Source organism: Haliotis asinina, chromosome 2, assembly GCF_037392515.1.
Source record: "Haliotis asinina isolate JCU_RB_2024 chromosome 2, JCU_Hal_asi_v2, whole genome shotgun sequence".
In the NCBI taxonomy this organism is placed as follows: domain Eukaryota; kingdom Metazoa; phylum Mollusca; class Gastropoda; order Lepetellida; family Haliotidae; genus Haliotis; species Haliotis asinina.
This window is the reverse complement of record NC_090281.1, coordinates 61,243,969-61,256,826: the sequence shown is the minus strand read 5'-3', so window position 1 is coordinate 61,256,826 and position 12,858 is coordinate 61,243,969. Positions and strand designations below refer to the sequence as shown.

Genomic DNA, 12,858 nt, shown 5'->3' with positions numbered 1-12,858 from the left:
TGTAGTTGGAATCTGCTGGACAAACACACAACATCAAACCATTTTTAAGTGTAATTCTTGCTCTTGATCTTTTTGATAACTTACAAATAAATTATGGATTATCTACAATTGATTTCACATATATACAGAGGTAAAAATGAGATGATGAGTGATTGACAGTATACATTGCATGGTGAAACATGAACAAATACATAAAGTCCCTAAATAACAGGGAAGGTACATTATCACACATCTCAGCTCTAACTCAAACATGAGAAACATCACACAATTACAGTAAAAACACATTGTATCTCACAACATTTGACACAACACTTGTCCATGTCAAGTATATTATTGTGAAACAAGTAAAATTAAAATTAATGGTGATATCAGGGAAGAGTGAGGTCATTTTTAAGCCACTTTACACAATATTCCAGCAATATCACGGCATGGGACATCAGAAATTAGCTTCACACATTATACCCATGTGGGTAAGTTTATACGGTTTATGAAACCAGCGACTAAATGGGCTTTTTTATATTCTTTACTGGTTTCTGCTACTAATCCCACATCCTTGTTTTTAGAACCACTGAATGTGTTTCAAACACCGTCTGGAGAAGGTGGAGCATTAACACACTATCCTCCAAGTTAACCAGTATAAACATTATCATTTAGTACTGCCACTAAGTAAACACTGACCTTATAGAAATATAAACAAATATCATTTGAAACAATGTTTTTAAGTGTCCTTGCATCAAGTGGAGATCTAATAAGACTTGTAAATTTGTATAATGTGCTGGGTCCTGATCCATAAACATCTGTAGCACTATGCCATTCATATGTCTATGATAAATCATTGTTACAATAGGTTGTAACATTACGACTGCTTCCTGAATCAGGACGTGGCCTTTTGGAACCCTGACAATTTGGACAGTGTAGTACACATTGCAAACAAACTGTCACCCTGGCTTCAGAAATTAACTGGAAAGGCTCAGTAGGTCAACTCTCTTTTATCTCTTATAAAATGTGTCCAGAAAACCAATAGTAGCAGTTGACCTAACATTGTCTAAACCATAGAAATTCACATCATATCATATTAAAAATAATCAGGCATCAACACTTTGAAAAGGGTGACATTTTTTCATCAAAATTAATAGATTCGAATCTGTTTGAAATTCTCATCTTTCTAGTGGCATGCAAAAGTGTATTCCAACTGATAAATCATCTTTGGAAAGCCATTACAACATATTTGAGAATTTCTCAAAATAATGACAGGAATCTTCAAACATTTCGGTACTGAAATTATAAGTGATACTTCTATTGCTCAAATGAAGCATTTCTGATGTAGAAGACATCAGCAAATAAAAACAAGAACAGTATATTTGTGCATACTTCACACAGTAAATATGACAACAAAGGGATTTCATTATTACTGGAGACAGTTGAATCAAATCAGAATTTTGAATTCAAAATAATACATTCTCAACAAAGTCTATTTTAATAACAAGCTGTTATGCTTATATAACTTGATATGCATTCACAATGTACAGGCAAAAATAGTAAGTTTATATAACTGTCATTTCCAGCAGATCTGTAAAAAACAACACCTTCTGAGAGTGAAAGCTGTAGAAAAACCTAAATCACACATGTGAACAGTGTGCATAACAAAGAAGTTACAAAACACAACTATATTGTTTCCGTTGTATTGTCATGGTAACACTTCACACACTCCTTACAGTGTTCTATTGCTAAAAGTCAAATGTGCAGCTCAGTTTCCTGCAGATTATGACACACTCATTCAGATCCTTCAACTGAGATTATCCTTAATACTGAAAAAGATATAATCTCTAATACTGAACAAGAAAAAAACAAACCCAAAATATTTTCAAAGTTAATAAAGTGGTACCCTTTGAGGGAGACTATATCCCTGACAGACATGAAAAATATTTAACACAACAAGGAAATGTTCATGATAATCACCAACAATTCTCATCTACACATGAATCGCTTTCCATTTCCTTGGTACACAACAGTGCTAGTTTAGAGTTCAAGAAACATCCTCCAGCCAAAGGTTCATGTTGCCTGATGGCTAAGGGGAGATATTTTGTCTGCCCGCAAAGCTTACAGATCAGTAGTACAACACCTGGAATATTTCTTAAGTCTTTATCAGAACCATATCACTCCGCAGTATTGGAACACTTGAGAAATTTTCAAATATATGTGTTAAAAGACAACCATGTACCTCCAGTCCATTGAAGACTAAGAAAAACATCCCTTGAACATCTTGACGTACCTAAGATCAACTTCTTGAGGCCATACACATCTGTCTTTGGATTACACAAATCAAAGTGTAACTGAAACTGGTCATGGATATCCAAGTATGTTTCATAACAGCTTCAAACATGACCTTGACCTTTGAAATACAATGCTACAACATCTTGTAATTGTTGTTTAGATGCGTGAAACATCTAGGGTTATTTTGTTAACATTATCTTGTTATCACTATATTTAACAATATAAGACAGATGGTATCAGGTTCTAAACATACACTGTAATCAGTCTTGCCTTTTATCAAGGACACATACAGTCATAAGTTAAAAGTCTTACATATCATATGGAAAAATGCCACAAAAGAATTGGACAACATGAAGATGTTCTGGTGATTTGATGACTGGTGCATGACGTAAGCAAGTTATCACAGTAAACATTGGCCAGACATGTTGTCATGGAGATCCAGCCGTGATAGGAACTGCTGTTCCATGTGTACTTCAGTCTGGCCGGTCAGTTTTAGTGTGCCAGAACTGTAGCTAAGGCATTCTCCTGGAACTGTTCCCACAGCAACACTGCCTTGAACACAGCCAGGGCGAATGCCCCTGACAATAGTCACTGGAGCAATGTCTCCAGATCGTTTTCCTTTCGCTTCCTGCAATGAAATGTTAGTCTAAAGTAAAACAATTGTCTATACACAGAAGGTGGAAGTTATACTCTGAAAATAATGTCATCTTAGACAGTAGTCAAATGTAAAATTTATATCTAGGATTACACTTTCTCAGTAAAGCAGAGATGTTATTGAGCAAAGTTATTAAAATCTAAATATTTTAGATATTTAAATACTTACCTTACCATAGGTCTTATGCATATTACCTCAAGCTTCGCTAGAAGAGATCAGACAGTCGTTGATTCGCCATTCCCTAGATGGCTACCTCATGTAATCTACGAATGTAGTCACGGAAGTGACGTGATCTCCCCACTCGCGCAAGCGCGAACAATCCAAAAATCACTTTTACTGGCAACAGGAAGGTCCGAAGAGTCCAGAGTGGGGAGGAGCATCCAGCGTTGGGAGGGAGTCACCGCCCTATGGTAAGGTAAGTATTTAAATATCTAAAATATTTAGATTTTAATAAATTTTTAACTTACCTTACCATAGGTCTTATGCATATGGCTTCGACAGATGGATGGTGGTGTGGACTCCGGAGGACCATCCCTCAGCAACCAGTGCACATGCATTAGGAGAACCTGGGAGACCAATGCCAACAGTCACAGGACAAACCTGGAAGCAGGACAAAGAGTAACCCAAGGGAACTCCAAAGAAAAACCGACGCACCCTGAGGGTGAGGTTAATCTTAAGACCAACGGTAAGTAACAGTGTTATTACCTAATGGGCGGACGTCCGGGTAAGTTGCTGGGCAACCACCAACGGACTGAAAGACTGTAGTCCCTCCATGTCCTCAACTGCCAAGTCCCTCAGGTAGTGGGAAGCAAAGGCAGTAGACGACGACTTCCAAAAGCAGCCTTCCATAGTTTGTGGCATTGTGCAATTTTTATGGAGGGCCATGGTAGATGCCAACGCTCTAATCTCGTGTGGGCTGTCTGCCACCGGATGAGGTAGACGCTTGGCATCAAAAGCCGCCAGGATCGTAGATCGAAGCCATCAGGCGACTGTGTTCCTGTTCACCTCCCCTTTGCAGGTAGTCGAAAGCGGGATGAACAGTCTTTTAGGGGAACGTCTCTTAGAAGCCAACTTCCGGATGTAACATCTGAGGGCTCTAACGAGACACAGCAGCTCCTCTTCCAAGTCATGTTGTCCCAAGACTGCAGATGACAGAGGAATGGAGAACAGTCTGTCTGGCTGTCCAGGGAGCTGATTCTTGGCCACAAAATCTCACAGGAGACCCAAGTGGGCTGGTCCATGCCTCGACTGATCCAAGCGAACCTGCGTGACGTCCAGGGCATGAATTCCACTAGCTCTATCAGCAGTAGCGCTAACACTAGAATGAAGACCGTCCTTTTTTTTTTTTGAGACAAATACACGAAGGAGGCTTCCTCTAAAGGCTTATACGGAGGTCCTCTAAGATGTTGTAGGACGATGTTGAGGTCCCAAACTAGAGGACGAAGCTTAACTTTCCGGTCCTCCAATTTGCAGGCCTTGAGTAGCGCAATAAAATCTGGTACCTTGGAAATCTGTTTATCTGCTTTAATCGAATAGAGTTCAAAGCCGACAGATAAGTCCCCAAGGTACTTCCTCTAAGATGCTTGCAGTTATGCAGGAACAGGAGGAAGTTCGCTAAATACTGTGGAGAAGCTGTCATAGGGTCTTGCGATCTTTGAGCGCAAAAACTCACAAATGAGCGCCACTTGTCGTCATATAAGGACCTAGTGGACATTCGATGCGTACAAGCTAGGACGCTTGCCGCGCACGAGGAGTAGCCCTTAACTCTTATTGCCTTCTGCAGATGACCCAACTGTGAAGATGAAATCTCAGTGGGTCTGGATGCAGCTGCCAACTGTGCGGATGTCGAAGCAGACGTAACTAATCTGGGAGCTGGTACGACTCTCCGCTGGCGAGATGACGCAGGTCGGGGAACCATGGCCTGGCTGGCCACCAAGGTGCGACCAAAAGCAGTCGCAGGATCGTGTCGATCGCCCACGCCTGCAGGTCCATAAAGTGACTGAGTGGAAACCCTGTGCTCCAGGGTGATTAATTTCGCCACTTGAGATGAGTACCCCTTGGCCCTCAAGACTATCACAGATGGTCCAGGCGCAAAGATGAAACCGTGACGGATCCAGGTGCAGTGTCCAATTGTGAGGATGGTACAACAATTGGTCCCACTCTGGAAGCCGATATTTGAAACGTCTCTCGACACAACATATTCTCTGTTGGAGATAGACATAGGGGGCGAGATAAGGCGTCTGCCATGAAGATGCAGGCTCCTGGTGTGTGAGATGCTTTTATATGGAGGATCAGACTCGACCACGTCGAAGGGTAGAAACGACAAGTGTAGTAGAGGTCGTGGTCTCCTTGACCCTTGTTTACCTAGAGGGCTACTATTGAGTTGACCGAATGGATCATCAGTAGCTTGTCTCTCGGTGCTGTCAGTCAATAATAGACATGCATCACCGCTTATCTTCAACTGGGTGATGTGAAGAGATAAAGCTCCACTCCCCCAGAATCTTGCTGCAACCTCCTTGACTAGATAGGCACTCAATCCTGGTAGAGACGTGTCAACCTAAAGATGGTTGTTGAATGACAATATGCAAGTTCCAACATTGACCAGCGAGTCTACCACTGGTGTGGAGTCAAGACGTCCAAAGTCATAAACCTGTCTTGAAATCATGATCAAGAAAACGCTGTCATAGACGTAATAGTAGACGTCTACGTCTGATCATATCCTAAGGTGACGTGAGCAAATCGAGTAGACATTATCACTGACATAGTGATAACGGACAGAGTACAGCTTGCTTTTAACATCGCCTTGAACTTCGACCCCCGAACCTGGGACGGCGATGTGATGAATCAACTCCCGCGGAGTTAGTTAGTCATCCAAGCTGACTTAATAGCCTGATAATGAAGTCCACCCCTCTCAAGATAATCTTGTATGCCGTAAGGATGCGTCATTCTTCAACTTCAGAATAACCACGCTGTTCATTATGAATGTGTTGACATTTCAAGGAAGTCTATTTATAGCTGGCTGTCTGTCCGATCAGAAACTGCCATACATCGCTGCACGCCTCCTGATAGGCAGCGTTGAGACTACTGTTAGAGGATCTCTATGCCGAGTAGAGAAATCCAATGCCGCTGTAGACTGCTAGTCTAGAGTGTAACGACATCTTTCCATCGTAAATGACTAAGTCACTGCAGACAACTTCCTTACACTAGAATAATAACAACACATTCTGCGCAGGGCGTTGTCCCTCGATGACCAATCAGATCGTAGATGTAACGTCCTGGGATCCTTTGCAGGGCGTTGTCTCTCGGGGACCAATCAAAATGTAGACGTGACGTCACCGGTGTAGCAGGTAACTAATCACCATAAATCTTGTAAACGGTGATACCCTGCTAGCCTGTAGGCTTAACAGTAACCATGCTGTATGGCGAGCACGTGTCTAAAGGAGTAAAGCGCGCGAAAACCCTTCCGCCGCTTGAAACGGACGTAGACAAATTGCTTTCCAAGTACATGTGTTGGAATTTTCCCTGAAGATAAATGCTGCCCTCTCTATAATAAGAGGTGTAGTTCGGCGTGGCACTTTGTAGTTGTCTCGAAAAATCTTCGTGACACAATGCGTAAAGCACGTGAAAGAAAACTTTCTCCGCAAATTTACAAATTTACAATTTACAAATTGTAAAGTAAGGATCTTCGAGGATGCAGCCAGTCCCTCCAAAGGACACCCAGTCTCACGCCTACCAGCAGAGGAATATCTGGTACGGTGATCAATCCTCGAGGCGTTGTCTTCAGACAAGTCCATCGCCGTCGCCGAGGTAGCTGACACCAGAGCAGACAACGGTTTAAGCATCCGCTTGAGTTCAGTCTCAATGGTCACCCGCTTAGAATCCTGCACTCTGTAAGAGAGCTGCGAGGAGCCCAATAACCGCTACATAGATTCAACCAAGACCGCCACGCTGTCCGCGAAAACCAGGCTGTGTATCTTGTAATCTGACTTCTTGGATTTACACACTTAGAAATTCGGATTAGATGACAATTTTTCAAAGACCGCATCTAATACAGCCACGGCGTCCGCCACCATAGGATCAGGCGGGATGAGTAACTCCGGCGATAAATGAAGTGCTGCAGGGTTGTTGGAATTAGCCGAAGGTGAAGGGCAGTACGGTAACCTGTCAGCAATCCACTCGAAGACGACTGATAAGGGTAGTTAAGTGCCATCACCATCGCCGTCGCCTCCTGCCTCCTCGTCGAAGTCCGGGCCAAAAACCTGTTCTTCCAGGTCCTCATAGGAAACGGAATTCGAATCACGCCGCGACGTAGGAGACCAAGTCGATGCATGAGCAGCAGATTCCTTGGACGAGATCCAAGGTGGTTCCGGCGACCGCAAACGCCGAGTTCTAGAGGAGCGTCGAGGTGATATGGACTGGGAGCGCAAGCACCGTCTTCACCTGGTAGTAAAGCGAGAGTCCTCATTCAAAGGGCGTAGCGGGGACCGAGAGCGCCGACAAAGACTACTGTGGAGGGTACGGGATCACCGACTCCCAGGGAACCTGGAGCGCGATCTGCGCCGAGAGCGCTCTGCCTCCAAGCGCCGAGCGCGCCCTTCATCCAACTGTCATTGTAAAACCTCTTCCCTGGACAACGTATGCAACACTCTGGGTATACGGTAAGGCGCAGGCGCTGGCGCTGGCATAGGGTCCGGCGTCGGCATAGGCGCTGGCGTAGGTATAGGCACTAGCGCAAGCACAGCCTCTGGCGCTGGTGTAGACAGACGCTGGCGTAGGCATAGGCATAGGCACTGGCGCAAGCACAGGCGCTGGCGCTGGCGTAGACATAGGCGCTGGCGTAGACATAGGCGCTGGCGTAGTCACTAGCGCAAGCACAGCCTCTGGCGCTGGCGTAGACATAGGTGCTGGCTTAGGCATAGGCACTGGCGTAGACATAGGCCCTGGCGTAGACATAGGTATAGGCACAAACACAGGCGCTGGCATAGATGCTGGCGTAAGCAAAGGCGCTGGTGTTGGCATAGGCGCTGGTGTCGAGATGTCGAGACGCTGGCATCGCAGCAGCACCGGGCGTCAGGAGAGAGCGCAGGAACCTCTGGACTTCCGGATGAGACAAGGCATCTGGATGAAAACAGATCCACGATGGAATCCGAGCGAGGTGGTTCCGGGGACAAGCGTACAGGCGTCACAGACGAACGCCCCATCCCAGGCGTCGGCACAGGCGTTGAAGGCGGTTGTAAGTCAGGGTCGTCCGGCAGAGATCCCAACGACGACTCTCGAAATCCGCCACCAATAACACCTCGCAGTACTGGCAGTGTCCGTCAAAAGAGCAGGCTAGAGACGCACAATCCGGGCACCAAGGGTGGGGATATTCGCCGATTCCTGCCCCAAGCAGATAGTGCAAAACTGGGGAGATATACACAGTTAAGTGCAACAAACAAACATAACAATGCCTTGAAACCAACGCTAGGAGGTAGAAAAAACACCCCTATACCAGAAATGCAGCACCAACGCACCCCCACTATAAAGTAGGCACGCCCGTAAGCTCGTGACAGCGAAGGGCAAACAACCAAAACGGTTGCCTGCGTACATCGCAATGTGGCACGAAAAAACATATAAATGCAGTGAAACCTGGCAAAAATACTAATCGACATGGAAAACCACATGGAGGGAGAAAACCAGCAAGATATAATACCCCCACGGACGCCATGCCGCACTCACACACGACGCGGGCGAACCCACCCCGAAGTGAGAGAAAAAAATAACACGAGGTAGCAAAGTAAGTGCAGTTAAAAGATAACTTACCTTAACACGCACACCTAAGGGATACAAACCATACCTACCCCTGAGGAAACAACTTTATTGAACCACAAAGTAGGTAAACTAAGCGAACCAAAAACGTCCGAACAGACGAACGCTAGAAGTAAAAGTGATTTTTGGATTGTTCGCGCTTGCGCGAGTGGGGAGATCACGTCACTTCCGTGACTACATTCGTAGATTACATGAGGTAGCCATCTAGGGAATGGCGAATCAACGACTGTCTGATCTCTTCTAGCGAAGCTTGAGGTAATATGCATAAGACCTATGGTAAGGTAAGTTAAAAATGGTATTTATTGCCATGTATCATACTGACATCTACAAGAGTTTTCATGGTATTTAGTTACTTGGAACTTCATCTGGCTCACAAAGGCAAGGGCATGAAGGACATGACACGAAGTCTCACGGAGTGACATTGAGCCAGCTTTGAGTGAGGACAGACTAAACCATATTCACCGATATTCTACCAATACTACAGGTTTGGGTGGGTTTCACACGGGGTACCCTCTAGGGATGATGAGCCAACACTTCAACCAGTAGGCTACCAAAGCACCCTGACAAGTCCTTGAACAGTATTTCAACCATATCATGCCTGTTCATTATGGGAAGAAAGGGTTCAGAGAGTAGACGTTTGCCACTCCACTCAAACTAGCCTCTATGGTGTACACAAACCTAGGATCAAATCAGGGAATCTTCGTTTCAGTGTTGATCATTTTAGGGATTGCTGCACAGTACATTGCAATGCCATCTCCTGATCTTTTTTCTCCATTACTTACTTCTTTGAACTTTTGGGCCTGTTGGCAGTTTTGGGTCTTCCAGATTTAGATCTTGCAGTTTTGGGCCTCATGGCCTCTGCAGCCCCTTCTGCTGTGTAGGCAAGATACACATGGGACAAGTCCACTTCCTGGAACTGTAGTCACAGAAGATTGTCAGTCAATGGATACCTTGTGCAATACTTGGTTATGTCCATGTGGCTGGTAGATATACCTGTCAGATATTTATAGTGCATAGTGTCTGTCTTGTTCACTATTTGGACATAGAAGAGTGAGTGAGTGAGTTAAAATTTAATGTCACATCGGCAATATTTCAGCCATATCGTGATGGGAACGGAACATTAAAATGGAATATATGAGTATTATAACAATCAGTCGACGAAGGACAGTAAAAAACTAGAACATCACAGAAATGAATGTAAAACTAGTAGCTATGCCTAAAACAATTTATCTATAGAGGACAATACAATATAAAACCGGGCTATAGATTGCCAACAACTGAAGGTAGATCACCATTCTAGGGACCATGGGGACTTACAGTACTTTTGCTACCTGCATGGACCCTAGCTGGATTTACATCATCCCCTCAGCCGTCAGCAATTTCGGAAATCTAGCCATACAATAAAAATACACTTATACTACCATTAAAAACGTGGAAATTTAGAATTTACTTTGCATGTTTGTGGACTTACGTACCCTCTCAGGAGGACAATAATTTTACAATACTTCAACCCCCTTTGAGGGTACAGCCACCAACAATTCAAGTTACTAATTCAAACTACCAGTCATTAAAATACATCTATTTACAGAAACATATTATTCAAAATTCAACCAAAAAATCAATTTCTTTTAAAAAACCTATAATTAAATGAGAATTAACGCTGGTAAAAAGATCCTTAATTGTTTTAACTGTAAAATACTTATCCCTTGTGATGGAGAATTCAACACAGTCAAGCAGAATATGCTTGACCGTGACTCTCTCATCACAAGGGATACAAAATGGAGGATCTTCACCTTTTAACAGGTACGCATGAGTGTATCTAGTGTGGCCAACACGACATCGTCGCAAAATAACCTCTTCAAATCTGGACTGACAACCCAAGTGGGTATAACCAATGTAAGGTTTTGTCTCATGTAATTTATTGATACCCACTTGGGTGTCCCACTTCTTTTGCATCAGATCACGGATATAAGATCTAATGGTGGCTTTGTAATCACTATAAGGAATAAGAAGTGGTGTCACAGATTTGTTGAGTGCTGCTTTAGCAGCAAGGTCAGCCAGTGTGTTACCAGAAATGCCTACATGGCTGGGTAACCAACAAAAGACGATGTCGTATTGGCCAGTAGCAAGATCATTATACAATTCAATAATTTCTATTAAAAGTGGATGTTTGCAAGAAATATTTTTAATAGCCTGAAGGCAAGAAAGAGAATCGGAATAGATTATATATTGTTTACGTTTCGGGTGTCTTTGAATATATTTGAGAGCTGTTAATATGGCGTTAGCTTCAGCTGTAAAAATAGAACTATTATCTGGTAATCTAGAAGATATTGTTCTGGATCCAATGACAGTGGCACAAGCCACTGCGCCACCGTCCTTGGACCCATCTGTAAATAAAGGTTTGTAATTGCTATATTTATGCTTTAATTGATGATATTCTTGTTTATATTGTAAGTCATTTGTTTCTGATTTTTTAAAAAATGTTAATGTTAGGTCAACTTGTGGCCTAACCAACTGCCAAGGAGGAGAAGAAAGAAGACGGGAAGGCGATATACTTTCCAGCTCAATACCGGCAGAAGAAATAAATGGTTTAATTCTGTGCCCAAGAGGTGGAACAAGAGAAGACTTTTTGTTATACAAATCTTCATAAAGGGGATTGAACACACAGTTATAGGCAGGGTTAGATTCATCAGAATATAATTTAGTAGTGTATTGTAAAGACAATTTTATACGACGTTGAGTAAGAGATGGTTCATCGGCCTCAACGTAGAGACTATCAATAGGTGAAGTTCTGAAAGACCCAAGGCAAAGTCTTAAGCCTTGATGGTGGACAGAATCAAGAAGTTTAAGGTTGCTGTTGCAGGCTCCACCATATACGATGGAACCATAATCGAGTTTCGAACGTATGAGTGATCGATACAGGTGTAAGAGGGTTGCTTGATCTCCTCCCCACTTTGTGTTGGAAACAACTTTCAACAAGTCAAGAGCCTTCAAGCATTTAGTTTTAAGGGACTTGATATGAGGCAGAAATGTTAAATGGGAGTCAAAGATTAGGCCCAAGAACTTGGCCTCCTTTACAACTTTGATGGGAGTGCCATCTAGAGATAGTTCAGGGTCCTTATGTGGTTTATATTTTCTGCAAAAATGTATACAGTTAGTTTTGGATTTAGAAAATTTAAAGCCGTTTTCAAGACACCATTTATTTATTTTGTTTAAACACAACTGCAGTTGTCGTTCAATAGTATGCATATTTTTCCCACGACAAGAAATATTAAAATCATCCACAAATAATGATCCATCAATTGAATCGTTTAAAACTTTTGATAAACTGTTTATCTTTATGCTAAAAAGTGTGACAGACAAAATACTGCCTTGTGGAACACCCTGATCCTGATTGTAATGATCAGACAGGGTAGAACCCACTCGAACTTGAAACTGTCTGTCCTTTAAAAAATTTGCTATAAATTGAGGTAAACGACCTCGCAAGCCGTAGTCATGTAGGTCTCTTAAAATACCATATTTCCAGGTTGTGTCATATGCTTTTTCTAGATCAAAAAAGATAGACACAGTATGTTGTTTATTAATTAGTGCATTTTTAACAAATGATTCTAAACGCACTAAGTGATCGACAGTACTTCTGTTTTTACGGAAACCACACTGTATATCAGTTATAAGGTTATTTGTTTCCAAGTACCAAACTAGTCGATTGTTTATCATGCGTTCCATGGTCTTGCAAACACAGCTAGTTAATGAAATCGGACGATAATTGGATGGATCCGTATGATCACGTCCAGGTTTAGGTATGGGTACTACTATGGCGTCACGCCATGAGGGAGGAAAGTTACCCGATGTCCAAATATCATCAAAAATATTGAGAAGAGTTTCTAGGCAGGATTCTGGTAAGTGCTTCAGGAGTTGATAATGTATGTTATCAGCTCCAGTAGCAGTGTCATGAGCTTGATCAAGAGCAGTATGGAGTTCATGAATAGAAAACGTTTCATTATAATCTTCCCCATTATCAGAATTGAAATTAATAGTTTTCTTTTCTTGTTGTTTTTGATATTGCTGGAATTTTGGTACATAATTTGAAGAGGAAGAGTGTTTAGCAAGGGTTTCACCTA

At 42.8% G+C, this 12,858-nt stretch overlaps 1 protein-coding gene across 4 annotated transcripts in view; it reads right to left on the bottom strand.

Annotated features, from left to right (window-relative positions):
• Positions 1–39: 39 nt before the first annotated feature.
• LOC137274068 (kinesin-like protein KIF3A) overlaps positions 40–12,858 on the bottom strand; it is a 30,179-nt gene continuing 17,360 nt past the window's right edge. For all 4 annotated transcript variants that reach the window (XM_067807047.1, XM_067807051.1, XM_067807049.1 and 1 more), the window contains 2 exons: positions 9,520–9,653; positions 40–2,902 (listed from right to left, as the gene is read on the bottom strand). In XM_067807047.1, coding sequence (XP_067663148.1) covers positions 2,863–2,902; positions 9,520–9,653 — 174 coding nt within the window. In that variant the 3' untranslated portion in view covers positions 40–2,862. The remainder of the gene's footprint in view (positions 2,903–9,519; positions 9,654–12,858) is intronic.